This window comes from Pelodiscus sinensis, chromosome 17 (genome assembly GCF_052426305.1).
Source record: "Pelodiscus sinensis isolate ZL-2025 chromosome 17, ASM5242630v1, whole genome shotgun sequence".
NCBI lineage: Eukaryota > Metazoa > Chordata > Testudines > Trionychidae > Pelodiscus > Pelodiscus sinensis.
In genome coordinates, this window is record NC_143068.1 from 34,838,953 (window position 1) to 34,866,420 (window position 27,468).

The 27,468-nt window shown below is 56.3% G+C and overlaps 1 protein-coding gene across 3 annotated transcripts; it reads left to right on the plus strand.

The window, feature by feature from the left end:
* The first annotated feature begins 412 nt into the window (after window positions 1–412).
* Window positions 413–27,468, plus strand: LOC102450656 (uncharacterized). Of its 3 annotated transcripts, none has more exons than XM_014569000.4 (17): window positions 413–544; window positions 1,332–1,444; window positions 1,960–2,074; window positions 3,318–3,408; window positions 3,674–3,778; window positions 7,041–7,196; window positions 8,681–8,744; window positions 9,584–9,647; window positions 13,791–13,876; window positions 15,577–15,753; window positions 18,216–18,269; window positions 18,753–18,923; window positions 20,834–20,901; window positions 21,985–22,027; window positions 24,264–24,327; window positions 25,714–25,793; window positions 27,115–27,468. In XM_014569000.4, the coding sequence occupies exons 3-17, from the start codon at window positions 1,975–1,977 to the stop codon at window positions 27,154–27,156; spliced, it is 1,365 nt and encodes a 454-aa protein (XP_014424486.4). In that variant the 5' UTR covers window positions 413–544; window positions 1,332–1,444; window positions 1,960–1,974; the 3' UTR covers window positions 27,157–27,468. The 3 variants fall into 3 exon arrangements, with proteins under 3 accessions (XP_014424486.4, XP_025035878.3, XP_025035906.3); XM_025180093.3 differs by having other exon boundaries at window positions 419–540; XM_025180121.3 differs by having other exon boundaries at window positions 458–558.

Consider the following 27,468-nt stretch of genomic DNA (forward strand, 5'->3'; position numbering starts at 1 on the left):
TCCTAATGCGCTGCCCCTTTGAAGCGCCAGAGCGGCACTTCAAAGCGGCAGCGCCGCGTTAACGCCTGCGCTGAATGCGTTCATTTTTTTAACGCGTTAATCCTGCCCTGCGTTAATCGGAGGCGTGAACGCAGATAAATTGACAGCCGTCTCCCCAGTGTAGACCAGGGCTTGGAGGATACCCCTCCCCCATCATGTCACGCAAAACTCACTTCAGATGCACAAGCAATTGTTTTGCCGCCAGACTAGCTACAATGGCCAGAGCTGAACAATGGCAGTGCATCTCGCCCATCTTTGGGACTGGCGCCTCTGTCTGTTGGCGTGGCTCTGGTGACGGCTTGTTCTGGACATGCTGGCCGGGGAGGTTAGCGTGACCTGGTGTGATTGTGCATGAAGGGATTCTTGTCGGTTTGGGCACTGATTGGGCACTCGGCGAGCAGCGGTTTCTATTTAAGTGAGCGTGCCAGTCAGTGCCGGGCGCCTGCTGGGTTCTGACGGGAGGCGGCGGCTTTGGGCAGTTGCACCTGCCATCTGTCGGCTGTTGGTAACCGATTATGTGTGCGGTTCACGCTGTTGCTGAGTGTGGGTGGTTGGCAACACCAGTAGAGCACCAAGAGGATGGTCCATGGTGGAGCTATGTCACTGAGCCCATCCGAAGGGCAGGTGGACAAGAACTCAGCAGGGATGGGGAGGAGAAGGATTCTGAAGGCCTGTGAGTGTAGGGTTTGTAGGACTCCTGCCTTTAACGGAGTTGTCATGGCCCCCTGCTGAGCATCCAGCTCTTGCCGTTAGGTATTGTGCGCGTGGTGGCATTTTTACGGTCACAGGAGACCACTAGCCCCCAGGTATTTTCTCTAGCTTGTTCCCTTCGTCGCTTGTTTATGGGTAGTGCGTATGAGAGAGACGGTGACTCTTCCTGCCATGGCAACCAGGAGTCAAGAACACAGGACCAAGCCTCTTGCACAAAGGAGAGTTGTTGGTCGCATTGTGTGCGGCACGTCACGAGGACTGTGCCTCAGGTAGATGTCAAGGGAGTAGTTACTAGACCCACACCCCATAGTTGTTTAGGAAAGGCCACATCTTCTGGCTGCAGGAGCATGTCAGGTGTGGGCCAACGAATTCTTTGGGATGGATCTGTAAGAAGGGCTCCGTGGTCTTCGAAAGGGGGGTCACGGTGCCTCCAGTTTGTCTCTGGAACGTTCAGCCCTGACGATGCTATTCGGGGGGCCAAAGAACACACGGCAGGTGGTTTTCAATCTCTGTTTTGGGCGGGTTGCTCAGTTTTACCTCCAGCCGCTGAGACGGTCCCTCTCTCTGTCCACGTTGCTTAGAGCCCGCCGAGCTGTGCATGGAGCAATGGGCAAGGAGGAGGGAGGAAGTCCAGTGACCGAGATGTAATTCGGTGATACCGGGAGGCCTCAAACAGGAACGGGAAAATAAACCGGTAAATTCATGCGTCAGGCAAAGACGCTCGGCCGCATGTTCTTTCTCCAAGTCTCAGTGCGATTCTCTGCAGTCGATGCTCCAGGCCCGGTTTGTCCACCTTACGCAGCACTCACCCCGTGCTATCCAGTCTGCGTGGTGAAAATGCCTCCATGAGCATCAATTTCTTTCCTCCGGTCCTTAAGTCACATGGCGACCTTCTCAGCATTCCCGTTTGGCCTGAGCTGTTCTCCAGGCAGCTCGGTAGCCGCCTTCCTCCTCCTGCCTTGTCTGCCATGTCGAGCGTGTTTTCAAGCGCCCCTTAGCGCCTCGTGCCAACAAGGCAGCGTGGTTAGAGAAGCAGCAGCGGGTTGTGGTCCCCCATGCTTGACGTAAGCGCCCGTCTGTGCTGCCTCAGCATGCCTGCGCTGGGGGTTCACTCCGTCCATGGCGCAGGGGTTTCGGTAGGGTAACAGAGCCTGGACACGTCCCCTCTGTGGGCCGGCTCCTCCTTTTTGACCCGAATGCTCTCGGCAGGGACCAGGACTGAAGATGATGAAGGTTTGGGGCCTTGTTCTCTGTGGCCTGCTGATGCCATTGCAAGTTTCGGGCGTGGGGCGCGTGACTATCCCGCAACCGTCCTATGACAAGGGTAAGTGGCTCCGGTCAGGTCCGTCTCTCCTTGGCGGGAGAACAGGGGCTAAAACCTGCCTCCACGGGCCCTTTTCTTTCTCGCGTTGGAGCCGTCTGCACTCTGTTCTTGCCTTTGCGGATTCCTCCAGGGGCACTGCCTGGTCCTCTGAACTCCTGCCTCCTGTAGGAAATTCAGACAGCCTGCTGCACCCAAGACACCCGCCCCCCGAGTGAAGAAAGGATTTGTCCTTTCCATTTGAGAGGCAGCAGAGGGATCTGCCCTGGAAGGACCATGGTCCTTGCAAACCGACAACTTCCCCAGAACAGGTCGGCCGCCAAACGTCCCCGAGCAGCCTGCGAGGCCGGTTCTGGAGGTGCAGGCGCGTTCGCAGCTGCCAGGGCAGATCTGGGATGCTGGCTTTGCAAACGGTGCTGCGAGGGCAGCTGCAGGCCAAGGCCCGGGCTGCGCGTCCTTTGAACAGCTGGCGGCTGCGCCCAGGCCTCGAGGAAATGCTTCGCCATTTCCACGGGCGACGAAACCTGAGAGCTGGGCTGAGCTCGGGCTCGGTCCATCCGTGGAGATGGTCCCGTCCGCTGTGTCCGACGGACAGCGACAGCCAGGGGAGGGGCTGCTCTGAGCCCCTGCTGGCTTCGTGCCCCATGGGGACTGAGTAAGCCCCTGGCCAGATCCCCCAAGCGGCGAAGGTGGGTCAGAGAGGTGGAGACGTCTCCAAGTGTCCGGAGAAGGCCAAGAGCCATCCCCTGCCCTGGTCTTAGTGCTCAACCCCTCCCCTCTCCCTATCCCCATCTGGCCGATCCCAAAGGCTCCCACAGCCAGCTGGTACAGCTAGCGGACGGGTGACCCCTCCCCCTGTGGATCTGTTAACTTAACAGTGAAACGCCTCCCAGCTGGCCAGACCCGTTAGCACAGGGGTCTCCAGCCTTGTTAAGCACAAGATCACTTTTTGAATTTGAGTGCAATCCAAGAATGATCTCCAATATAAATACCCTGGCCCCGCCCCCTTCCTGCCCCTTCTCCGAGGCCCCGCCCCTGCTCACTCCATCCTCCCTCCCCCATTCTCCCTCCCTTTCACCAGGCAGGGGCAGTGCATTGGGGCGCAGGCTCTGGTCTGGGGCTAAGGGATTTGGAGTGCGAGAGGGGCTTATTAGACTAGAGAAATGGACTTAACTGACCTTCTCTTAGCTCCAACTTGAGCTCCGTGTCCGGCACAGTAGGTCTCATGCAACATTTTTCTTTACAGCGTGTGAAGATTACGTCTCCAGCTTCTTCAGGTCGGAAATGGAGAAACTCCGATTCCCAGGATTAACAATTACCCTGATTACTATCAATGGGTGAGTCAGGAGACGGAATAAAGGCTTCTGGGCTGCTAACACCGAGTGTCCGTACCCTGGTAGTGTGCAGAGGCCCCGCCCTAGAGCTGGGGGAGGCGGAGGGAAGAGGAGAAAGACGAGCCCTTATCGTTTAGCCGTAGCCATCGTGTTCCGGGGTGTTCTTGGTCAGGTCAGCAGACAAGGGTTATTAAAGGGGCCTTGAACCATCCCCCATGGATGTCCGGGCCTGGTTTCCTTTCTTGCCGACTTGTATTTCATTTTGCAGGTTGCATGTGGCGAAAGTTACCGTGCTTCCCGTGAAATCCGAGTACGTTCCTGGACTTGGGATCAAGATGGGAATTTCCGCTAATGTCAAAATCCTTGGCAATTGGTGAGTGGAGCCGGACTCTTTCTGTAGTTCGTTTCCAGCAGGCAAGGGAAGCCGTCTGGGTGGACGGGGGAGGGGGCAGGAAACATCACGTTGCTTCTTCAGGGAACTTGGCGAGACTCAGGCCCTGTTGCCCACCGAGCTCAGAACACCAGACGAGGAGCAAATCCAATTCCTTGAGGATACGAGCCTCTCTACTACCTAATAGCTTTCTGCCAGCCCCTGTGCCCTGCCCGTCGGGTGCGTTCACACGCCCCGGGAGGATGGAAGGAGATCTCACGACACGCGGTACCGCTGGTCAGCTTGCTCATGAACACGGCAGCATCAGTGGCTCCCGGGAAATATTGTCTTTGTACCAGGACTCTGCTGAGAACTGGCCGCCAGCCAGAGGGATACTGCAATCATCCGATAACCTTGCATATTCCTCTACGCTCTTTCCAGCCTCCCACCACTTAGCCAGCTTCCCTGGCACGCCAGGCGTGATGAAACACAGGTGGGCCTGCAGTGCACTTTTGGTCTGGCATCACGTTTTGAAAAGGATTTGTGCCGCTCCCAAGGGCGTGGCCACCCTGAGTCTTTCAAAGCTTTGGCTTCCGGCGCGTGTTTCTTCCATCGCCTCTTACCATGCGGGGCCTGGGCCTAGGACATGCGCGTTGTCCGTTCGGAACTTGGTGTCTCACGGTGCTGTCGTTGGAAGCCCGTGTCTCCTGGTGTACGGCGGGGCGGGCAACGAAGCAGCCGTGGTTCAGCAGGACCAGCCCCCGGGGGGTCACTGCCGCTCTCTTTACCTGCCCCTCCGCAGGTCCGGGCGATCGCGGCTCCCATTGGCTGGGAATGGCGACCTGCGGCCAATAGGGATCCCTGTACCTGCGGAGATGCAGGTGAATACAGCGCTGCAGGGGCCCATCAGGGACTAACGCTGGCAGACTGGATCTGTCCTGTGGGCCTCTATTTCCCCACCCCGGTGTGGGGGGACTGAGGGGCGCTAAGACAGCTTCCTGCCTGTCTCAGCATCACAGACCACGTTGCGCCCCAGAAGCGGCCGGCAGCAGCCAGCTCCTAGGCGGGGAGAAGGGCAGGACTCCACGCTCTGCCCCCACCCCAAGCACTGGCTCCACGCTCCCATTGGCAAGGAACCAGCCAGTGGGAGCCGGGTGGGGGGCAGCAGCTGCAGCAAGAGCCTAGGAGCTGGACTTGCTGCTGGCCACTTCTGGGGCACAGCATGGTCCACGGTGCCAGGAGAGGCAGGAAGCTGCCTTAGCCCCACCGCTGACCGGGAGCCGGTGGTGGCAAACCCACACCCCAATCCCCTGCCTCAGCCCGGAGACCCCCGAAACCCAGAACTCCTCCTGCACCCCAAACCCTTCCTCCCCAGCCCCGCCCTGGAGTCTGCACTAGTGAAGAGAGAATTATGTTGGGTCATCAACAGTTTCCTTCAACAGGGTGGCAGGGAGCAAAGTTTGAAAACCGTGGACTGAGACAAGTTTGGCTCTTTCCTTCTGGGGCCAGCAGTCTGCGATTGCTGTGAAGGTCAGAGCAGGGCCGTCTAGTGAGCCGAGTTCTTACTTAGGAGAGTCGCCGCCGACATCCCCCGCTTAGTGTCTGCCTGGATCCAACTTTCTGGAGGTCCTCCAAGCAGCGAGAGGAGGACACGCTCTGGCTGCACGGCGAAGATAAATGTCCATGCTTCCGAATGGCGTTGCGAAGGGGGGATTTAACGTTGCACATCCAGCTCTCGACTGCTCCTGTCTAAAAACCCCACAACCTTTGCTGCTTTTTGGATTTCTGCAGTCGCTCCCCTCCCCACTCCGCTTCAGCTCCAGATCTATTCAGGGGACTTGGCCTGGTCAGTTGACACACATTAAAAGTACATTTCAGAATCTCTCAGACAGGCGTCAATGTACAGCCGCTCTCTGATCTACAGTGACCAGATTTCTGTGTGTCTCCCCCTTTGGATTGCTGTTGGACGGCATTTTCTTATGGTGGCTTTCCTCCTGCACCCTCTGGACTGGCTAGACGAGCTGTGACGGCGCGTCGGGGTTCCCCTCGACTCTGCACCCCCATTGCAGCAAGAACAGACTCCCCCAGCCAGTAGACTAGGGGGGGTTTATTGCTTCTCCAGGATACAGCACAGAGGTGATGTGGCTACAGGAGTCAAGGCCAGGACGCCTCAGACCTCTGAGGTTAGGGGGTCCATCGCCCCCTGCCTAGACCCTCAGCTTAGGTTGTTCCCTTCATGTTTTCCAGCCAGAAACTGCCTTGCTCTCTGACCCTGCTCCCAAACCAGGTGTTCGTCTCCGCCTCCCTCCGTTTGTCTCTACCCCTGGGAAGCGCCTTATCTGCTCAGGCTGAGCCTGGGTGTCTGGGCTAATACACATGTGGGGGAGTCAGTGGGAATCACACAGCAGACAGCCCCCCCACTACGCCACACAAGCTTTGTAAGATTTGGGGGTGGGCTCCCCAGGATGGGAGCGGAGGCCCCGTGGAATGGCTCAGGGAACCCCGAAAGCACCGGGGAATAGGCTGATCTCGGCGGATTGGCTCAACAGCCGTGGCCGTTTGCCTCTGCACTGATCACTTGTGATCCCCTGCAAGTGTGGCATGGACAACGCAACTGCCTCCCGTCTGACTAACGTCCCCCCTGGCCTCTATCGGCAAACCAGGTGTGGAGACTCTCAAGGGGATCGAAGTGTTTACAGCCCTTCCTCGCTACAAAGCCAATCCGCACCCGTCGCCGGCACCTTTCACTGCTCCTTTGGGCCAGATGCTGCCCCCTTTACTCACGGGGTCGGTTTCCACTGCAATCGGGGGTGGGAGGGACTATCCATGGAGGAGAGGCCATGTGCAGTGCAAGCCGCTGCGTCAGAATCTGGCCTTTGGTTGTCACTGCACCGCTTGCAACCCGAAGGACCCTGGAGGGGTGGCTGGGGGGGGGATCTGACTGGCGGGGAGGGGTGGAAGGAGGTGGGTTTTTCTTTTCCATCCATGTGTGGATTTTTTCCATCTATGGGCGGGATAAATTTTTCTATGTGCACCCAGGCATGTGCGAATGTGCACCACCAGGAGAAACGGCAAGCCTAGCTGTGGGCGCTGGCTAATCAGCTGGGCAGCCTTGGAATGTCTCCTGAGGGGCCGCCCAAGCGCACTGCTTACTGGGAACCCGGGTTTTGTACTCACCCTGCCTTTGGAAACCAGCGTCCATTCACACAGCACAGCTCCCGGGGCTGCGGGCAAGTGTCCATATGACGTGAATTTGTCTCGGCAGCTGGTCTATCCTCTTGTCGGGCCTGGCCACTATCAACGTGCGCGTGGACTGTACTGCCCTCATTCTGCTGCCTAACTATGTGCCGCTTAGCACCAGCGTTGCCGTCCGGGACTGTCGATGTACGGTGGCTCTCCTGGACATCAATATCAGCTTGCTGTGAGTGCCGGGGGTTAACATTCTGGTGTTCTGGGCGGGGGCTCTGTCTCCCCTTTCACTCCTCACGGAATAGGGTTCCATTTCCTACCGTGTGTGTCTGCCTCCGTCTGTATCTGCCGAAGAGAGAAATTCTGTTGCGAGGAGGAGAGTCCCACATGGGCCTGGTATATGGCTGGGTCTTAGATTGAGATTGGCATGTGAGCTCTTTGGAGTGGGGACTGTCTCGTAGTCTGCGCTTGTGCAGTGCCCGGCCCAGTGGTCTCCGGTAGAACAGGGGCTTTCTGGGTTGTGGCTTTTTCATGTGTTTGCTCCCTGTTTGCTGTGTGGACCATGCACAATTAGTCAACACAGCCTCCGAGAGAGCCCCCAAAGATGACAAAACTGGCTAAGGACCAAAGGCGCCCGGCCAGGTTCTGTAGACGAGGCATGGTCTGAGCTCGCCCGGACCCAAGGGTCTGCGGTTAGGTTAACGCACGTACGCCCATGACGATGGACCGACTGTCAGTGGAATTTGACACTGCCCCCGAGGCCAGACAAAGGCAACTCTTTGGGGCTCACATTTACACACAGGTACAAACAAGTTACGCATCCCTCCTGACATGTCAGGTTGCCGCCTCCTGTTGTTTAGTTACCAGCCCTTACCTCACAGAAGGGGGTTCAGTTACTATCTATCATGCTGTCCATGTAGACCCGGCCCTGAACCGAGGTTGGTTTGCCTGTTATTTGTGGGGTGGAGGCTGGTACTGAGATGTTTCTTAACGAGGTGTTCTCTTAAGCCCCCTCTGCAATGTGTATTGCCTGTACCCGGCACCTTTTAGTGTTTTATACCCTTAACCCTGTTTATGCTAAATCTTATTAGCACAGCCTGCTCCTGGCTTAACTTGGCTTTATTTGAGCAAAGACTTGATTATTGCTCCTAGGTCTCAGGCCTTACGTTCTGGCCTGGGATACAAAGGCGTACGTTTCAGACCCTCCTCTGACTACAGCCGCTTGTAAGGGCAAGCCGCTAGCTGGCTGTGGACCAGGATGTTGCTTCCTGCAGCTCCCGTTGGCCAGGAACGGCGATCTGCGGCCAATGGGAGCTGCGATCGGCTGTATCTGCTGAGGTGCAGGGGAACAGAGCGGCTCACGGCCAGCTAGCGGCTTGTCCTGAAAAACCGCGACCCAGGGTTTGAACCCCCCTGCTCTAGATCCTACCACAATAAACACGATAATCAACCCTGCAGAACCAGGCTCAGGCTCACTGGCTGCACAATGCAAGCCAGATGGGCTAAGCTTGGCTTCATAAAACTCAGCAAGCCGCTGGGTTTATCTGGGCTCTGAGAGGCGTCCCAAACCCATTCGCTGTGCTGAAGGGTGGCCCATTTAGGCACCATTTCAAAACGTGCCGTCTGCGTCAAACGAGGGTGTCTCATTTCGGGTGTCTCGTTTCTCTTGCGAGGCCGTTCTGGGGGTTTGTTGAGTCCCTGTGACTTTGCGTGCAGGGATATCCGTGCGAGCGTGACAACCAGCCTAGGGAACAACATCGTGATGGCGTTGAAAGTCAAGGTGAGTATTAACTACCCCTGCCGGTTGCTTACGCGGGGAGGAGTGGTAGTGGGGGGAAGGGATGGGGGGGATGTAAAGCAGGCCCCCTACTCCAGGCAGCGGGGCTGACAGCTGCCATGGGCCCCGGGGCAAGGTGTGTGTGGGGTGCCCGGTTCTGTGCCCATGGAAGGGGTGGAGCCAAGAACAATCAGCCCTTACTACTCCCCACATTGTGGCATGGCACCCCCCCAGCCCTCAGAGCCGTACGGAGCAGCGCCCCAGCGGCAATTCGAAGAGGCCTGGGGCTCTGGCCGTTGCTGGTGGTGGCCAGGAAGTCTGGGCCCCTTTGGATCTCCGGCCTTGGGACAGTCCCCCCACCCTCCTGGTTGGCAGGCCCGAGTGCCGGTGTGGAGGAGGAGAGAGGCTTTGGCAGGTTCCTCTCCTCGCTCCCCGGGCCACCGTGCATTAGCAGCCCCCATGAAGGGAGACGCCAGCTCCTGATCCCCGCCCCAGGCCAGGATGGCGGCTGTCCGCCCAGCCTCGGCGCGAGAAGGCCAATAAATGCCTGTTACTGCCCTTCCTGGGAAGAGGGTGGACAGGGGTCCAAGCCAGGTGCTCTGGGAGCACGGCGGCTGGACGCTCCCAGGGGGCTGCCTCTCCGTGCAGTCACCGGGGACCAGCCTCTGTAAAGCGTCGTGCGGCTCCAGCCTCCCTGCCCTGCTTAAGAATCCAACCCAGCCGAGGGTTTCGCTCCTCTCCGTCCCGATCTCCAGGGCAGGAAGCCCCCGCCGCGCTGGGGAAATCCCTGACCGTCGCCGCCGGCTCCTCCGCCCTGACGGGTCCCTCGCTTTGCATTGCAGACCCCGGTGATCCTGGCGGCCTGCGTGTCCTTCGGGCACTCCAAGCTGCTGAGCCAGATCAACTGTAAGTGCCAGGGGCCCCCTTCCTTTGGGTTCCCTGCCGGGTCCAGCCAGCGCGATGCCCGGGGCACTGTGCTTTGGCCGGCCCGGCCAGCCGCTCAGCCTGCTCCTGGCGCGGCTGCCTGGGAGTCAGATGCCCCCAGCCATTGTTGCTTTTGTTATTCCACGACAAACGTGGTGGGAGGGACCCGGGGCGTCCGAGTAGCACTGTGGGCGGAACACGCGTGGTGTGCAGACCTACCTGGGCGTAGCCGCGGCTGCTGTGGGCGACTGCTCCTCGCGCCCAGTGAGCACCGCTCGGGGCTGACAGGCCGAACGCACGCTGGCCTACCGATGCCTCGGAGCCGGGCTGCTGGAGACTGGGGGGGGGGTGATCCTGGACGAAGCAGACCCCCCTCCCCCTGTGCCCAGGTTAGATGTGGTGTTGGGGGGAGCAGACTGGCGCCAGAGCGCGCCCGGCACAAACGCAGAGCTGGCGGTAACCATGGAAGGTGGCCGGTCCTGGCTCCTGCTCACACGGATGCCCCGCTTCCCTCCAGCGATTGCAGTGCTCCCTCTGGCCAGGGGTTGCTGTGTGTCGGGTTCCCCCGCCTCCTGCACCCCCGTAGTGGCACAAACAGACTCCCCCAGCCAGTAGAACAGAGGGGGTTTATTGCTTCTCCAGGATACAGCCCAGCACAGATGTCATCCGGTTCCAGGGCAGGCCTAGGATGCCTCAGCCCCCCCTTGAGATGGGGGAGACTGGGCCCCTAAATCCCAGCCCCTTGCTTAGGCTGCTTCCTCCATGATACCAGACAGAAATTGCCCAACTTCCAGCCCTGCCCCCCAGCCAGGGGCTGCACTCTGCCTTCCTCCCTTTGTTCCTCTCCCTGGGAGGTAACCGGTCGAACAGGCACCTCCCTGTCCCATCAGCTACTCTGCTGGGCTGTGCTACAGACAGCAGCCAGTGGCGGTCACCCCCAGTCTAGCAACCAGCAAGGTACCAACACTACGTCACACCGGGCCATGGAGGTTCCCCCTTTTTGGGGTATCCGTCCCCCTGGACTGGCTGACCAGGTGTTGTTCCTGGCAGCCCTCTGATCCGAGGCAGTGCCCCGCTGGTGGGGTGACCAGGCCTGCCTGCTGCTCTGGGCTCTGGCCTAAGGATGTTCAAATCTGCAGCTGAAGTTCGCTCTGTCCCAACCCTTGCTGCTGTGTCCCTGAGCCTTCTCCTGCTCCCCCTCGTCTGGCTTCTGCTCTGCCACCCTGCTGGGGAAGCCTTCCTTCAGGGCTGGGCCCTGGGGCTGCTTCTCGCCCTCTGGGTCACTCCTTTCCCTCTCGGCCGGAGAGAGACTGCTGCTTCCATGCTGCAGCCTCCTCTGCCCTGGCTGCTTGACCTTCTACCAGCCCCACCTGCTCCTGCTCAGCTGGGCCCCACCCTCAGTCTGGGAATGTTTCAGTCTCATAGCTGATTAGGCCTCAGTTGGGGGGAATGTGTCCAGTTCTGGGCACCACATTTCAGGAAAGATGTGGAGAAACTGGAGCAGGTCCGGAGAAGAGCAACACGAATGATGCAAGGTCGAGAACAGGAGCTGTGAGGGGAGGCTGAAGGAACTGGGCTTGTTTAGTTTGGAAGAGGGGACATGAGTGGTTTTCAGGTATCTAAAAGGATGTCACGAGGAGGAGAGAGAATTGTTCTCCTCGGCCTCTGAAGATAGAACAAGAAGCAAGGGGCTTTAATTGCAGCAAGGGAGGTTCAGATTGGACATTAGGAAAAACGTCCTGCCTGTCAGGGTGGTGAAACACTGGGATAAGTTGCCTGGGGAGGTTGTAGAATCTCCATCCCTGCAGATATCAGAGCAGATTGGACACACACCTGTCAGGGATGGTGTAGACGGTGCTTGGTCCTGCCATGAGGGCAGGGGTCTGGACTTGATGCCTCTTGAGGGCCCTTCCAGTTCTAGTGTCTGTGATTGTGTGGTAGGGGAGGGCCAGCCAGGCCCTGGGTAGGAGCCAGGTGGCACCTCACTGCCGAGTGTTCGAAGCTAGTGCTGGATCGAGCAGACTTCTGAGAATTCTGCTGTGATGTCCCCACTACTCGTGTGTGAATGTTCCTAACCATCCCTGTTCTTATAGAGGCAAGGGCAAGGTCAGTGTAACAGAGCTTTGGTCAGGGAATACAAGAAGTGGTTGGGGGGCATGCGGGGCGGGAAAGGACCCTCCCCTCCCTGCAGTTCAGGGTATGTCTGCACGGGGAGGAGCCGTACCCTGGCTAGCTCCCGTCCAGCTTGCCCACTCCAATTAGAACTGGAGCAACAGTGGCAGGAGCAGCAGGCGGGCTCGCTGCCCCGTGGACGTTCCTGGACAGGTTGATACGTGGGGTGACTTTCTCCTTCCGCTGCTTCCACCTTGCTCATTCTGAACAAGCCAGCTGGCTCCGAACGAGCGCAGGGATGGGTCTGTGAGCTAGAATTGACACCCGCCTAGCTCTGGAGCACAGATCCTCCTGCTGCTCAGCCACTCCACTGCAGCTTTGAAGGGCTGCAGAGAGAGCAGTACAGCCAGGAGAGCGCCCAGCCGGAGTCCAGACACCCTCCTTGCTGTGCTGAAGGGCTCAGAGAGGCATCCCTGGATCTGAGCGGAGTGGGCGCTTTGTTTCCTCAGCCGTCCCCCCGTGGCCTGGCAGAGTGGGCCCGTCCCGGCTCCGTTCCGGGATAGGGGTGCTGGTGGGGGAAGTAGTGTTTTGTCACAAGGCTGAGTGGAGTCTTTCCCAGTTGGACTGGAATAGTCATCGGGGCCCGTGTATCCTGGGAGTGTGAAATTCCTCCCTTGCCGCTCAGCTGAATTCCAGAATCTTCCGTGTATCAGGAATGCAGTGAGGTTGCCAGCCTTTGGGTCTGAACACCGACCAAGAGTAACTAACATTGCGGTCTCTGCGGTATCCATCTCCAAACAGTATCTCCGAGGGGTTGGAACTCTGAAGGGGGTTCCAGAGAGGATGGAGAGAGGCTGTTCTCAGTGGGGGCAGGTGGCAGAACAAGGAGCAATGGGCTCAAGTTGCAATGGGGGAGGTCTAGGTTGGAGATTAGGGAAAACTATTTCACTAGGAGGGTGGGGAAGCGCTGGGCTGGGTTCCCTAGGGAGGGGGTGGAATCTCCATCCCTAGAGGTGTTAGTCTCGGCTTGACAAAGCCCTGGCTGGGCTGACTTAGTTGGGTTGGTCCTGCCTGGGGCAGAGGGCTGGACTTGATGACTCCTGAGGTCTCTTCCAGCTCTATGGTTCTATGAGCTGCCCCATTCCTCTCAGTGGGTGGTAGACTTAGAAACATACAGACAACAATGAGCAACATATCAAATCCTGAATATGCTCTTTGATCCCAATTCTCTGCACAGTCTCCCTTGTCTCAGCCACCGACCAGCACCTTGGCTTTTCTGTTTTTCTGCTTGGTCTAACTTGGATCGTGTGCTCTTTGGGGCAGGGAACACCTCTCACCCGGGTTGGGAAAGGGGCTTGTGATGAACGTTCTTTCCATTGCGGGCAGGAGGACCGAGTGATGTCCTCCTGGAAGAGGGGTTTGGTGAGCCTCGGTGTCGTATCGAATTCTAACAAGTGGATTGGAGTTGATGTCCCGTTGATTGGGACCGACCCTAAACTGTAGTACAACGGTTTGATTACATTGATCTGGAATTTTGCCAAAACTCTCCACCTTATAAACATAGTTCGGCACCAGAATAGTCGATTTTTAATACCTAAGGGTATGTCTACACCTCAGCATTATTTCGAAATAACATAAAGCACGTCTACACTCCAAGCCTGTGTTTTGAAATAATGGCGAGCTGGAGGACTTCTTACTCCAACTCCGGCAACCCTCATTTCACGCGGAGTAAGGGAAATTGGAGGAACAATGCTCTTCCTTCGACTTCCTGCTGCGTAGACAGTGCCAAAAGCCGAGTTAAGGTATTTCGACTTCAGCTACACAACTGACATAGCTGAAAGTGCGTAGCTTAATTAGACGTTAGCCCTGCTGTGCAGACGTGCCCTTAATGAGATTTCAGAGATCTCCCAGGGACGAGATGAAATCCCAGCTCGTGGTTGTGCGTCTTCCACCTCCAGCGATTCTCCTTCCTGTTTCTGGTACGCATTGTAAAGGCTTTTCCTTTCCACACAGGTGTGCTCCCGTTTGAGAAGGGAAAGCTCATGTATGTGGCCCAAACACCCACAGTAACTAAGCGGTTAATTGAAATTCCGGTCAAGGTAAGTGTCAATGCTTGGTAACCTGTCTGAGATGGCGATGTCTTCTGCTTGATCAGCCCTGAGAGGTTCAGAGAAATGAGCAGCAGAAAAACCTCAGAGTAACTCATCCGCTGTCCCCAGTCTCACCCAGGGACCATTCTGCAGCCCGTATTAATGTCACTAATTACTCATCTAGGCCCTGATCCAGCACAGCCTTACTGGTTTCCTTAAATCCCCCGAGTGCACAAAGCTACGTAGTTGCCCAAGTCTTTGCAGGATCAGGGCCCTATTTGTACTTAATCGCGTGCTCTCTAGCAAGGGGACAGTTTGCGGAAGCCCTGCCCCATGGGCGTCAGCAGTGCGGAGTTCTTCACTCGGTGACATTTAAGAGGCAGGATGAAGCTGTGGAAAAAAAACTTCCACTTAGTAACGGGAGCACGGGGCCTGTCCTGCTGCGATGTTCCCCTCTCTGGATTAGAACAGGCCTTCTTGGTCGGCAACAGTTTTTCTTTCCTGATGTCACGAGAACGAAACAGTGAGCCGGAGAAAAAGTGAAGAACAGCTGGAAGTTCTGAGCTGCAGCTCATTTGCATGCCGCCGCTTCATTGGTGGTGTGAGGAAAACGGCCGAGAGGAGGATAGCTTGGCCCAGCTGCCACCGTTCTTACCGCAGGGGCTTGTGGCTGCTCGTTATTAGTTTGAACCAGCCAACCTCCCCGGCCTCAACAGAGCAGCAGAATTGATTGTCAGCCCCGCAGAGTGAAAAAGGAGAGGGCTGCTCTGCAGCTTTGTAATTAACAAACTTGGTCGATTCGCCGCTCGCGGGTACCCAGAGAGGCAAATTCGAACTGGAAATCAAGCGCCCGTTTTTCCACAGTGAAGATAATTAACCACTGGAACAGCTGCCCGAGGAATGTAGCAGGTGCTTCCTCAGTTGGAAGTTGTTGTTAGGTTGGGGGTCTTTTTCAGAGGCAAAAGTCCACCAAATGGTGGGCATTCAGGCAGGAAGCAGTAGAAGGAATTTGGGACTGACAGTCTGCGAATCCATATGATGTGGTTTAACCAGCCATACGGGGCTTGGCACCCCACGGATCCTCTTTCTTACTGTAACCCGCACTTGTGCAGGGTGGTTTCTGTCTCCCTCGCCCGGCTGCACCACGGTATGAATATGAGCTGGTCTTTTAGTGCAGGCAGTAGAGGTCCTGCTTGTCCATCCCAAGGTTGCAGGTTCAATCCCCTATTCACCCAGAACTGTGATTTACTGCAGAACGCCCAGTCACACACCTTGCTCTCTCGGGGGGTGTGGGTGTGGGTGGTGGGGAGGATTGTCAGAGATGCCTGCAGCAGCCACCACAGGCCCCATAGAATTTGTACCTCTCTTACCAGCCTGGGTGGATCGGGCACCTGGGAAGTGATTTTTGGATTAATTGGTGGAAGGTGAATCCCCTTGTTCTGCTCCCTGTGCCATGGGCCTTCCTCCCACAGGCCCACGCTTCGAGGGGCTGCGCTTCCTTCCACACAGAGTGGGGGCCCACACCGGTCACTTTTGTTGCTGGAAGTCCTTCACAGCAGTCTGCAGGACCATGAATTGAGGCTGTGGAGAAGGCCTGGAAGCACGAATCCCCCCTCCCCCACCGTGGCACTGTAAGGTTCCCCACACGAGTAATTCCTCTGTCCCTCCTTTTGCGAGGGTCAAACGCCGCGCGTGATCTCTGCTTCCAGACGGAGTACCTGGCCGACAGCGGGAAGAAAATCCCCATCCCGCCCCTCCCCAAGGGTTTTGTGATGTTACCGGAGCTGAACGTGACAGCGGGGGCCATCGGCGAGAACGTCTTCACGGCTGTCCTCGGCTACAAAATCTTCAAGAAACCTCACTCCTTCCCTTGCACCACTCACACGGTGAGAGAGGCTGTCACAGGCTGGGCTGGGCGTTCCTGCCAAACAGGGTCCTCCACCGAGGTCCCTAGATGCCTGCCCCTCTCCCGTTGTCACAGGTCCCGGCGGGGGAGTGAGGTGGAAGCAGGTGCATTAGAGCATCATGCCCCAGTGTCCTGCAGCCTTCTAGTGTAGCCCCGGAATCTGAGCTTGGGACACTGGGCCAAGCCTCTGTGGGTGCCACAGTGTCTGTGTGGCTTTTCTAGCACCCTCCTGCCTGCCCTGATAGAACAAGTCTGCCAGCCTGGCTGGGAAGGCCGCTCCATGCTGCACGGTAGGCATAGCCCTTGAGACGAGGCTTGCAGGAGGGCAGCAAAATGGGTGGAGTGGGGCGGCATTGTTGTCACTCTCGCCATAGCTGGGGCATAGACCAAGGGAAGAGGAGGTCAGGCAGGGAGCAGAGGGGTGAGTGGGAAAATTCAGGGGGGAATCTGAAGGGAAGACCAGGGAGGATTAAGTCGGGAGTATCGGCAAGAGGCGGAATGTATGCAAACGAGACAGCACATGCTCATTAAATATGCACTTTAGACTGCAGCATTTGCATAAAGTCACCAGCTTTCTAGGCCTGGCGCACGATGGGGTATGGTATGGGGTGTGGCAGTCTCTGTGCACAGCCATATCTGGGCTGATGCACCAGTCCTGTAAATGATCTGGAGAAAGGAGTAAATGGGGAGGTGGCAACGTTTGCAGATGATACCAAACTGCTCAAGAGAGTTCAGACCAAACCAGACTGTGAAGAGCTTCAGAAAGATCTCGCCAAACTGAGTGATGGGTCAACAAAATGGCAAAAGAAATTTAAAACTGATAAATGTAAAGTAATGCACATTGGAAAACATAATCCCAGCTATGGGATTTGAATATGAGTCAACAGTGTGATGCTGTTGCAAAAAAAGCAAATATGATTCTAGGTTGTATCAACAGGTGTGTTGTAAGCAAAACTCGTGAAGTCATTCTGCCGCTCTACTCTGCACTAGTTAAGCCTCAGCTGGAGTACTGTGTCCAGTTCTGGGTGCCACATTTCAAGAAAGATGTGGAGAAATTGGAAAGGGTACAGAGAAGAGCGACAAGAATGATTAAAGGCCTAGAGAACATGACCTATGAAGCCAGGCTTCATGAACTGGGCTTGTTTAGTTTGGAAAAAAGAAGATTAAGGGGGGACATGATAGCGGTTTTCAAATATCTAAAAGGGTGTCACAAGGAGGAAGGAGAAAATTTGTTCCTCTTGGTTTCTGAGGACAGGACAAGGAGTAATGGGCTTAAAGTGCAGCAGGGGAGGTTTAGATTGGACATTAGGAAAAAATTCCTAACTGTCAGGGTGGTCAAATATTGGAATAAATTGCCAAGGAAGGTGGTGGAATCTCCCTCTCTGGAGATATTTAAGAACAGGTTAGATAGACATCTGTCAGGGATGGTGTAGACGGAGCTTGGTCCTGCCTTGAGGGCGGGGGGCTGGACTCGATGACCTCTCGAGGTCCCTTCCAGTCCTATTATTCTATGATTCTATGATTCTATACTAAGATGGGGACTACGTTAGCTACAACTACTCGAGAGAGGTCTTGGAGTCACTGTGGATAGTTCTCTGAAAACATCCACTCAGTGTGCAGCGGCAGTCAAAAAAGCAAACAATGTTGGGAATCATTAAAAAGGGATAAAGAATAAGACAGAGAATATCTTATTGTCTCTCTATAAAACCATGGGATGCCCACATGATGCCTCATCTCAAGAACGATCTATTGGCATTGGAAAAGGTTCAGAAAAGGGCAACAAAAATGGTGAGGGGTTTGGAACGGGTCCCATATGAAGAGAGATTAGAGAGACTAGGACTTTTCATCTTAGAAAAGAGGAGACTAAGGGGAGATAGGATCGAGGTCTATAAAATCATGAGTGGTGTGGAAAAAGTGACTAAGGAAAAGTGATTGACTTGTTCCCATAACATAAGAACTAGGGGTCGCCCAATGAAATGAATAGGCAGCAGGTTTAAAACAAAAGGAAGTTTCTTTTCACTCAGTGCACAGTCAACCTGTGGAACTCCTTGCCAGAGGATGCGGTGAAGGCCAGGACTTTAACAGGGTTCAAAACAGAGCTAGATGGATTCATGGAGGTTAGGTCCCTCAATGGCTATTAGCCAGGACGGGTAGGGATGGTGTTCCTGGCCTCTGTTTGTCTGGAAATGGGCGACACGGGAGGGATCATGTGAGGATTCCCTGTTCTGGTCCCTCCCTGTGGGGCACCTGGCCTTGGCCACTGTGGGCAGACAGGACACTGGGCTGGATGGACCTTTGGTCTGGCCCAGTCTGGCCGTTCTGATGCAGAAGATAACCTGAGGAAGGGCTCTGTGGAGCCTGAGAGCTCCTCTTGCCGGCAGACACGGGCCCGATGACCGATATTAGCTCACCGTGTCCCTCGTTCCTTCCTTCTGGTTTCAGTTCCGTGACGCGCTGTCCCTGGAGCAGGTGGTCTCTGAAGTGATTGTTTCCAAGGTGAGTCCCCCTTAGCCACGCAGGCCAGAGTCCCACCACACAGCAGGCCGGGGTGCCGATTCCACACCTGACCCCATGGGGTACTGGCCCTCAGGCCTGGGCGCTTGGGTTAACTTGGATGCGCTTGCTCCCTCTCGGAGGAAGCCGTTCCCCGGAGGGAGGGAGGGAGGGAGGGAAGGAAGCGAAAGGGCAGGCTGGTGCTGCTGCAGATAGGCCCTGGCTGCTGAGGTGGCCAGCTTGCAGGTCTCAGTGGGTGCTGGGACTTCTGAGCTGTGCAGGAGAGTCGAAATCCACACTTGCTGTTAGTCTCTGGGGAGTTGCATTGCATCTGCTGCTCTTCCTGCTGCCGGGGCTCGGAATATCTCCTCCCGCCCTTCCTGCCTCCTGCGTTTCCTGGCCTGTTGTCCCCACGCTCCCAGCAGGGCCCGTCTCGCTGACTGTGCTTCCACGTAACCCTCCTCCCCGGCCCCTCTGTTCTTACAGTGCCCCTCCTGCACCCCGGTCTCGTCTTCCCTGGTCATCGTCACCAAGCTGCTCAAACCCCTGAAGGTGTCTCTGGACGTGAACCTGTGCATCATGAATATCTCCCTTCGCCTGGAGATAATGGACAAAAAGGGAAGCAAGAAACCTCTGAACCTCATTGCCTTGCAAGTGGTAAGTGGGGAGACGGACAGCTCAGATTTAATCTGAGGGTGAGAAACCAAGGAGCAGGTGCCCAAGGGATACCGGCCATCAGCATCCAGGGGCAAGGGATGGGTTTGGGTGTACAGCGAAATGTCACCGTTCATAGCGATTGGCCTGGGGCGAAATATGGCCCACGGGCTGGATCCGGCCCGCCAACCCACTGGATCCAGCCTGCAGACGCTGCGGGGAGCCCCAGGCAGGCTCCCCACTTGTCTCACTCCACCCACACGCTGATCAAACGTGGCTGCAGGGCGGTTTTTCTTTAAAAACTGTGAGTCTGGAGGGGAGGGGGGAAAGCTTTAGGAGCGGCTCCTGCCTCCAGCACAATCCTATTGGCTGGTTTCTGGCCAGAAATGGGAGGTACCTATTTCAATAACAGGCAGCCACGAAGCACAGGGGGCTCCAGAACTCATGGCTGCAGCCTGTGCGGGGGTGGGGCAGGCAGGGAGGCTGATTCAGGAACAGCTACTGGCTGGTAAGTCTCCTGGCAGAGCCTGCCTCTGGCACCCCAGCCCCTCCCTTCCCCAAGTCTCTGCCCCCCACTCCACATACCCAAATCCTCTGGCCCCCTCCTGAACCCAAATCCCCTCCCAGATCCGGCACCCAAGCCCCCTGCCCCAGATCAGTCCCCTCCTGCCCTAGCTCGCAACCCAAACCCCTGCACCCCCTCCTGTACCCCAATTCACTGCCCTAGGTCACAGTCCAACCCCAGGCACCCCAGTCTGGAGCCCCAGGTCACAACTGCCTCCTTACCTCCAGCTCCCGTCTGCACTCAACCTCCATCCCAGACCCCCACCACCTCCATTAATATCCTGGAAGGGTGCGGCCCTCGACCATTTCCCAAATTCTTGGAGTGGCTCCCCCATCAGCACCCCTGAGATAGATGGCGCTACTGTGCGTAGGTGTGTCTGGGTGCGATGGGTTTGATTCTGCGGCCGGAGGAGCAGCATCCTCACTGATAACTGGGACTACTCCTCTTTGGTGGATACAAAGCCACAGAGCAGGCATAGGAAGAGCCAGGTGGGTGGACCTTAGGACCCACGGTTTTGGGTGCCCCATGCAGCTGTTTTCTGCATACGGGTACGGACAGCCCTGGTGACACCTGGTCAGTAAGCAATGGTGATTGGTAGATCCCAGCCCTTGTTAAAAAGACCTCTGAAAAATGCAGTCAGCTCTGCCCATGCCGAAGAACCACACTCCAGCTTCCAGAACCGTGTCCCAGCCGCGTGCGCGGGCGGTTCCCGCTTTGCAGCCTTATGCTTCATGCACCATGACGGCAAAGACCCATCGTACTGGGTGAGCCGGTGTTTGAACCACGTGCTCAGGCAGAGCGTGGCTTAGGCCAGGCCAGTATCCCAGGAGGAAATGCCCCCCATTCTTAGCACGGGTGGACTGAGCTGGCACACGCCGGTGTCTGCGTTACCCGAGCTTGTGTGTTTCAGATAGACCAGTCTAGCTCTGCCGGCTCAGAACAGACCTGCAGGTGAGCTGGCTGTGAACAGGCGCCGGGCGAATCCCTCTGCTGGCATGATGGGGCCTCTTGCCCCAGTAACTCTGAGAGCCGCCAACTGCCTTTGTTCAACTCCGTAGGGTGTTGGCATGAAAACGTTTTTAACGGTCCTCTCCCTGATCGATTTACCAGCGCCCCTGGGCTTGTGGGAGAGATCTTGGGCCACTTGATTATCCCGTTGTGCCTGCAAAAGAGGCGGCTTTTGTGACAGTTCTGCGTGATGCGTGACTATGGCGGGGCCAGCGAGGGTTCCCTTTCTCTGAGCAAGGCAGCCCCCGCAGGGAGGAAATGTCCGTGCTGCATCGTGCCGCTGATGGTCTGTTCTCTGAGCCCGGCTCAGCTGTTTGGGTGACTCCTTGCCTCTTTGCAGGACCTGGGTTTGACTGCCATTCTGCAGCTGGTGGAAGGGAAGGTGCACTTCATAGCCTCCGTGAACAGGTACTGAGTCTCTTCACCCGGAACAGGTTCACAGGAAAGCAAAATATCCCGAGCAGATGGTTCAGATGATGGCAGAGAGAGGACGCTTACTGAGTTTGCAGATGGTACCAAGCTGGGAGGGGCTGCAAGTGCTTTGGGGGATAGAATCAGAATTCAGAATGATCTGGACAAACTGGAGAAATGGTCAGAGGTAAACAGGATGAAGTTTAATAAGGACAAATGCAAAGTGCTCCTCTTAGGAAGGAACAATCCGTGTCTCTCTCAGAATGGGAAGCGACTGTCCAGGAAGGATACTGCAGAAAGGGATCAAGGGATCAGAGTGAACCACAAGCTAAATAGGAGTCAACAGTGCGACACTGTTGCAAAAAATCAAACATGATTCTGGGAGGCATTAGCAGGAGTGTTGTGAGCAAGACACGAGGAGTCATTCTTCCGCTCTGCTCTGCACCGGTTGGGCCTCAGCTGGAGTCTTGTGTCCAGTTCTGGGCACCGCATTTCAAGAAAGATGTGAAGAAATTGGAGAGGGTCCAGAGAAGAGCAACGAGAATGATGAAAGGTCTAGAGAACTGAGGCAAGGCTGAAGGAAATGGGCTTGTTTGGTCTAAAAAAGAGAAGGCGCTGAGGGGTCACGAGAACAGTTTTCAGGTATCTAAAAGGGTGTCACGGAGGAGGGGGGAACATTGTTCTCCTTGGTCTCTGAGGACAGGACAAGGAGCAATGGGCTTAAACTGCAGCAAGGGAGGTTGAGGTTGGACAGTAGGAAAAAGTTCCTACCTGCCAGGGTGGTTAAACACTGGAATAAATTGCCCAGGGAGGTTGTGGAATCCCCAGCTCTGGAGATATTGAAGAGCAGGTTGGACAGACGCCTGTCAGGGATGGTCTAGCCAGTATTTGGTCCTGCCATGAGGGCAGGGGACTGGACTCGATGACTCTCGAGGGCCCTTCCAGTCCTAGTGTTCTGTGATGCAACGATTCAGAAGTGCCGTGTGGCTGGAGTTTGGGGTTTTAGGTATTTTGGGACCTCAATGAGGCGCTCATGATTTTGTGATTGATAAGCCTGCCTGTTTTTCCCCCCCCCCACAGAGTGTATTTCAAGCTGCTGTCCTCAGTCCTTGGCACTGTGAACGTAAGTCCCTGCTCTTGTTAATGTCTGTGGCTTGCTCGAAAGCAGAAACAAGCCTTTGTTAGAAGTCAGAGGCCGGGTTCTCCACGGCTCCTTCACATCATTCCAGCAGGCTGCTGGTCCCCCGGGGCGAAATGCCTGAATACGAGAGTGCTCCTCGTAGCTCAGGGGTGGGAAGGGGGCTCTGTTATAGTGTTGGGCCTGGAGGAGCAGAGGAAGAAATCACAGCTAGGGTTCCTTGTGCTCCAGCTAGTCTCAGACGCCCATGCCCCCTCGGGGCTTGTCACTAGGATTGAGCGGGTTACATGTACTTACAAAACTTTGTTGTTGTTGCCTTAAATATTTGTGTTGGGAAGTAGAGAGGAGGAACCACCAATGTTCCTTCTAATTTTTTTCCATCCATGTGCAGAATAAATTTTATGTGCACCAAATCATATGCCAATGTGCACCACCACACTGCCGGCTGTGGGAGGTTGTGGGCGCTCTGCTCCTCAGTCAGGCGACATTTGAATGCGTCCTGTGGGGCCACCCAAGTGCTCACTAACAGGGACTGCTGGTAACCACCCGTTGCAAGTTTGTTCCAGGGTGTCATAATTTTCTGTTGCTTGTAAGAATGTTTGGCTGTTCCGGCCCCCTAGCAGGGGCAGCTTGGCATTCTGGCCCCTGGCACACCAGGCCGGATGTGATTTTACGCAAGCTCAGCCTGGGATTGGGAGGTTGCGTGAGTTTGCCTCTGTCTGATGGGAAAAGGCGCCGCCCAGGCATGCTGGCGCTGTGGCTTTGGGAGCAGACACTGTGACGGCGCGTTGGGGGTTCCCCGTCTCCTGCACCCCGAAATGGCACAAACAGACTTCACCAGCCGGTGGAATAGAGGAAGTTTATTGCCTCTCCAGGATACAGCACAGCACAGATGTAGTCTGGTCCCAGAGCTGGGCTAGGATGCCTCAGGCCCCCTTGAGATGGGGGAGACTGGGCCCCTAAACTCCAGCCCCTTCTCCTAGGCTCTCCTCCATGCTCTCCCACAGTAACTAACTAAATTCCCTTGCAGCCCTGCCCCCCCAGTCAGGGCAGCATTCCACCTTCCTTTGTTCCTCTCCATGGGGGGTGTCTGGCCACTGGTTCAACAAGTTTGGCATTAGCTTTGCATAATGAGGTTTTCCCTGCTGGGTCTTGCTCCAGACAGCAGGGGTCACCACAGCCCAGCAAGTACCCCCACTACGTCACAGACAGCCCCTGGGAAAGGGGGAGGGAGATTGGTCCTGGCTGGGAAGTTGGGCATTAGAATATTGGACAAGGCAGGGCTGTTCCCAACCACCAATGGATTCTTTCCCCTTGGAAAATGCACAAACCAGCCTGGCTTAGATCAGGGGTCTCTGTGTCTGAGCCCTTTGGACCGCTGCCCGGCCCTGTAGAATTTGAGCACCGGTCATGTCAACCTCATTGCAATAGCAAAGCCACCAGGGGTCTTGCAGCGGTGACCCCAGCGTCTTCCCTTGGGGTGCAGGCTCTGCCAGGAGCTGTGTGGGGGAGGGGTCGATGCTGGGGGTGTCATTCGGGAGCAGCCTCCTCTCTGGAACTTATTCCACAAAGGGAACCCCTTCCCATGAGCGGTGGGTACGCGAGGCAGGGGGAGGCGTTGCCTTCCCAAACCACCAGCCTGGTCCCGCCCACGCTCCGCCCCCAGACTCCTACTGTAGGCGTGTTGGGGGGGAGTGTTGTGCCCATGAACACCCGCCTTCTAGGGCGGGGGAGGCTGGGGCCATGTGCTGCCCCACCTCCCTGTGATGGGGGCGTGGCCTGTCAGAAGGGGAGGGGCTCAGGGCAAGGCTGGCGGCTTGCCCCCCCCAGCCCTGCCTCCATTCACCACCCATGCCCTTGATGCCGGTTTTGTCCCCAGTGCTCTTGTGCTTTGTGCTGCGCTGTGATCTCCCCTGCCCCAGTCGGGTGCCACCGTTTTTGTGGTTCCTAGATGGAAGTTGGGTCTGCAATGGAGCTGGGGTTTGATCTGATCCATTAGCACGGAGGCCTTAAGCTGGCATCTGAAGCTGATGGGGATCCCGGGGAGGGACGGGGCTGGATGTGCTCCCAGAAGCCTCGGTGGCTCTGTTACCTGCTCGTGTGGAAAGCCAATATTCCGGCGTCCTTCCAGGCCCAGCTGCAATCCAGCTGCTGCCAGGCCGATTGGGGTGACGCCTGCAGATGTTGCAGGAGTGCTGACTGCGCCATCCCTGTGTTTCAGATTGTGCGTCTCCACGCGCCCCTGAGAGCTTTCGTCCAGGCAGTCCTACTCAAGGAGATCAATTGTAAGTCCAGTGAGACATTTGCGTCAGTGACTACTTGTCGGTCACCAGCCAAGTGCACAGGCTTGGGAGCTGAGTCCAGTGCTCACACGTGCCTTGTGCATTCACTCGCTACAAGGCCCTCCCTGTCTCCTAAGCTGGGCCGGGCGCAGGCTGCTGCTTCCTGAGACTGGCCGTCAGGAAAGGGCTGATGAAATGAAGGGCATTAGGGGCGCGACATCCCCTCTCGCTTGCCCTCCATCTTGGAAAGTCCCTTTGGCCGGCGGGCGGTGACAGAGACCAGCGTCGTGCAGGGGACACGGGAAGGCCCCTGCCAGCCTGGTATTTACTAAACCCCAGACCAGGGCTTGCTCTCCCAAATGGCTTCCTCCCACTAACAGCAACCCCAGCGCTGGAAAAGCAGCCAAGCGGCAGCACGAGGGGACCTTAGTGTGTTTGTGCGCGATCCTGGACTCTGGTCCCTCCCCGCCCCATCTGCCTGTCTGTCCTGACCACCAGGCGGGATTGCTTCCTAGGGATGGTAAAAAAGGTTCATTAGGTAACCGTTAAATATCTCAGCGGTTACTCGCCGTGGGCTCTGCAGTGTAAAGCTTATTAATGCAGAGCCCGGAGCGCAGCCGGCTCCCCGGGAGTGGGCGTGGCAGCCAGTACGAGTTGTATACTGCGGAGGCAGCAGCGCAGGGCGGCAGACGGCTCCCCAGAAGCAGAGTAGCAGGCGGAAGCTGGTGTATGCTGGGAGCCAGCTTCTAGTGCAAACCGGCTCCCGCCTGCTGCTCCGCTCCTGGGGGAGCTGGCTGCTGCCCCTGATTCCGAGGCAGTGGTGTGGGGTGACAACAGGTCCCGGTGGAGCAGGGCCGGGAGCCGGCGTGTAACCGTTATGGTAACTGATAAGCTCATGATGGGCGTCCGGCATGTACGGCGGGGGAGGGCTCTGCCTTCCCAAATCGCCAGGAATGGCCCCGCCCACACTCCGCCCCCAGAACTTCTGCAATAGGCATTCTGGGGGAGAGTGTTGCTGCCCCCAGCGCCTGCCCCTGGGGAGGGCAGGACGGGGCCAGGCACGCAGTGTGCTCTCCTCCGGGTCTGGGGGGGCAGTGCGGGGCCAGGCTCCATGCGGCGCTGCTGCTTTGAAATGCCGCAGGGAGCACTTTTGCCTTTGAAGTGTAGCACCAACCCCGGGGCTGTGGCTACCCTTCAGGAGCGGGGGCGCTCTATCGACCAGTCGAATAGTGGATGCAAATGGCACCGGCTGTTCGACGAGCTGATGAATCGAACTGCAAGGCCCCTCGTGGAAGTGGGCACTGGCAACACTGAGTACGCTTGGCAGAGGCGTGGCGCTGGGCGGTGGCGCCTCGCGGTGGCCGACACTGAGCTCTGCGTTTGTTTCAGTGAACCTCCACTTAGGAAAAATCCCGATCCTCCAAGCGCCAGGACTGACTCCCGGCATGGCCCATTGCCACCCTTCTAAGGTACGGCGTGTGCGTGGGGCGGGATCGGTTCCTTCCGCCCTGGGAATGTCTCTGCAGTGGGGAGGGTTCCTTCGGAAAACACCAGGTTACAAAAACGCCCCTTGAAGGTTTGCAGCTCCCGTGGCTTGAGGAAGCCGGCTCCTGTCCCGAAGCTCTAGCCGGCATTTTTGCACGGGGTGAATTCTGAAATGACTGCCCGTGGCATGCCAGCGTGGCTCTTCCATCCACTATCTCTGGTGGCCTGGACAAAGACCTGAACCGGCCGGGCTGTTATAAAACCTGATTTCTTACAGTCAGCACCCCATTGAGAGCCAACGCTAAGAATGGGACACTTCCAACCCACTCAGCCTCGTTAGTACTTCCCCCTTCTTCTTCCGTTATAAATTGTCAGGGTCCCCCTTTTCCCTCCACTCCGCTCATCTGCGGAAGTGGGTTTTGCCCACGAAAGCTCACGATACTCTTGATATACGTGGTAGTCTCTAGAGTACTTGTTTAAAAGTTACAAACTAACGTGGCGGCCCCTCTGAGACTTCTTCACAGAGATACACCCTCCGACACATCCATATTTTAAGGGATCTCAACCCAGCTGTGAAGGTGCAGTGCCTGTGATCAGCTGCTTTCTGCACGAAAATGCAAACGAGCGAGATTTTTCTCGCCATCTGCTTTGGCTGTGAAGTCCACCCCTTGCTTGTGGATCTGCCAGAGATCTGAAAATTGCCCGGTTGTACATCATATCTCGGACATGGTGATTTCCGGAGTGTCCCCAACACCCACAAATGTGCAGGAAAACCTCTGGAAAGGCACATTAGCTGGCTGTGTTAGTGTAGTCTTGCACACAGGCCATGACCTTATGTGACTTCAGAGCCGCTCGCTTGCATTGGTATGGGTGTTAATTGACGAACCCTCTTGTATTAAGCTAACGCAACTGAAAACATCAGCCCCTTTGCCTAAGCAGACACGGCTTGGGGACCTCTGCCTTTCTTTCAAAGCTGCAGGGTTAACTGCACATTCAGTTTTGTGCAGTGGATTGCCATTCCAGGCTCCTGCAGGGTCCTTGCTTGGTAAAAAGGAAATTCTCTTCTCCCTCTTAAAAATCTTTCAATAAAAATCCCCGAATTCGTAGCACCCGCAAACTGCTTTTTCCCAATAGTCGTGCCTGTCCCTACTGGGATGAAATGTTTCCGACTCTCTCCCCATGTTGCTCCGCTACTAAATCCATACCCATGTGACCCAGTGCCTTGAACAGCTGGCAAGGAACCGACGGGGTGAAAGAGTCCACCTGTGGAAACCCAGCTGAGGGATTTCTCGTTTGTCATTCCAGCGCTGCCTCGTGTGCCACAACAGAGTCCCTAAGAAGGGGTGATGTGCCCAGCTCTGACTCTCCTCCCCCCGGATGAGGAAGGAGGAAAGGGGGCACCATGGGGAGTTTTCAGTCATGTTCTTCGGTCCAAACTTTTGATTCAAGCTTTTTACTCGGGAGAAAAACCTGCTACATGTGCTGGAGAAGTGCAGCGGATCTGACAGGCGCCTTGTTACAGAAGAAATATTTTTGGGTTTCCTGTTTTTCAGATCAAATCTATCTTGAGCAACACGTTTTGGGGAGGGTCTGGGGCACATGGTTATTGTGTAGTCACTTTCCTTTGGTTACTCTGTTAATAAACCATTCTGCTTAGCA

Bases quoted from the DNA above. Each gene is read 5' to 3' on its own strand.
- LOC102450656 (XM_014569000.4), top strand. From the start codon at position 1,975: ATGATGAAGGTTTGGGGCCTTGTTCTCTGTGGCCTGCTGATGCCATTG. The intron at 13,877-15,576 runs GTAAGTGTCAAT...CTCTGCTTCCAG, and splicing joins TAATTGAAATTCCGGTCAAG to ACGGAGTACCTGGCCGACAG. The intron at 18,924-20,833 runs GTAAGTGGGGAG...GCCTCTTTGCAG, and splicing joins ACCTCATTGCCTTGCAAGTG to GACCTGGGTTTGACTGCCAT.